The following is a 1,589-nucleotide window of genomic DNA, read 5'->3' on the forward strand; positions in this document are numbered from 1 at the left end:
GTAACTTCAAGTTTTCTCTTACGTGTCTTCATGCTCAGACACACAGAGATCCTTTCAACGTTACCAAAGAGGAAGTAGACTTTGAAAGCATACCCGAGAGCGAGGTGGTAGAGAGAGAAAAGGACATTCCTGAGCTTCAAGAAATTATGCAACCATTGATGCCCACAAGACAACCTCACATAGCCCAGGTACAGTCACATAGACTTGCATTGTTGAGATATACATGCTAAACATCTTAAAAAAGAAATAGCATAGGTCTTCGCTCAATAAAGTTTTTAAAAAGTTATAATTTGCATTATTATTATAATTGTTTTTATTTATTATTAAGTGTGACTCTTACATATTTAGTAAATTCTTAAAATTAATGATTAGTTATAATGGTTGATATCCTCATAGTCATAGACAATTTTAAGGTGATAAAATTTTACCCTTTACTGATATCCTGAACACTACAAAAAAGTTCAGTATATTTAGTATCAAATACACATTTTTCAGTAATAATACTGTTTCAGGACCCTTACATACAATGGAAACCAGAAACAAGCGGCCATCACAGCAATTCCGGTTATCCTTTGTGTCCAACCAATTCTGTAATGAATATGAATATGGTGAGTGGAGCTGAAAGAAGAATGCTTTTTCATGATCCATTGATATTGTTGTTAACATAACATTAGTTTTGAACATTTCTAAAGAATGCAGACCATTTTTGTAGTCATATGTTGTAAAGAGGAAATTATAGAATTTATATTCTAAAAATATATAAAACAGGAGCTGTGCTTGTGTATGGGGGATGTGTTGGGTAGATTCATGACTTTTGTTAGACTTCTAATAAATGGTCAGCTTAGTTTCAGCAATATCTTATTCTACATAATCATACTACTATAAAAGAACAAGGGATATATTAAGAGGGGAAAGATATGTTTAGAGCACAGGTTTCAATAGTAACCTAAGAAAGACTTAGGCTTTGCTTTTCTTTTCAGAAGGAGGAACCTGCCATCGACCCTGTTAATACTCTGAAATGTCCTTACTGTCCCAAGACTTTCCTCTATCCTGCCAAACTGCAAAGCCACCTACGAACTCACACAGGAGAGAAACCTTTTGCGTGCCCTTTCTGTACGTACCGAGCTACACAACAAGGAAACCTCAATCGCCACATTAAGATTAAGCATCACAGAGAGAACCCAGAAAACCCAGAGGGTAATTAGATGATCACAATTTTATGTATTGTTGATACATGAAATAACTGTGTATCATTGTTTTTTAGAACTGAATAGAAGATCTTTAGGAATCAGTGGTGCATTGATTATCATTATTAAAGTACAGAAGAAGAGCATTTTATAAAAAAGAAAAAAAAACTTTTAACAAATTACTTGATCAACTATGCAATAATATCTTAGGAGTTTTTAAAGTTTTGAAAGAAAATAAATAGATGTGGTCAACAAACCCTTTAACTACAGTAGTAAGATAAACAAATCTCTTTGGTAATAGAAAAAGGAGCATGTTCTGCTTCCTTTCAGGGAGCAATGGATAATAAACACCTATAAAGAACAGTCAGAAAAAGCTAACATATATGATATGATTTATGCATT

General features: G+C 33.2%; 1 protein-coding gene across 1 annotated transcript in view; it reads left to right on the top strand.

Moving 5' to 3' along the window:
* Window positions 1-1,291, top strand: part of LOC119593470 (transcription factor GAGA-like) — a 10,841-nt gene extending 9,550 nt beyond the window's left edge. Inside the window, exons 5-7 of the mRNA XM_037942399.1 lie at window positions 39-188; window positions 513-608; window positions 981-1,291. Coding sequence (XP_037798327.1) covers window positions 39-188; window positions 513-608; window positions 981-1,205 — 471 coding nt within the window. The 3' untranslated portion in view covers window positions 1,206-1,291. The remainder of the gene's footprint in view (window positions 1-38; window positions 189-512; window positions 609-980) is intronic.
* The last annotated feature ends 298 nt before the right edge of the window (window positions 1,292-1,589 follow it).

The sequence above is a fragment of the Penaeus monodon genome, chromosome 32 (assembly GCF_015228065.2).
Source record: "Penaeus monodon isolate SGIC_2016 chromosome 32, NSTDA_Pmon_1, whole genome shotgun sequence".
Lineage (NCBI taxonomy): Eukaryota > Metazoa > Arthropoda > Malacostraca > Decapoda > Penaeidae > Penaeus > Penaeus monodon.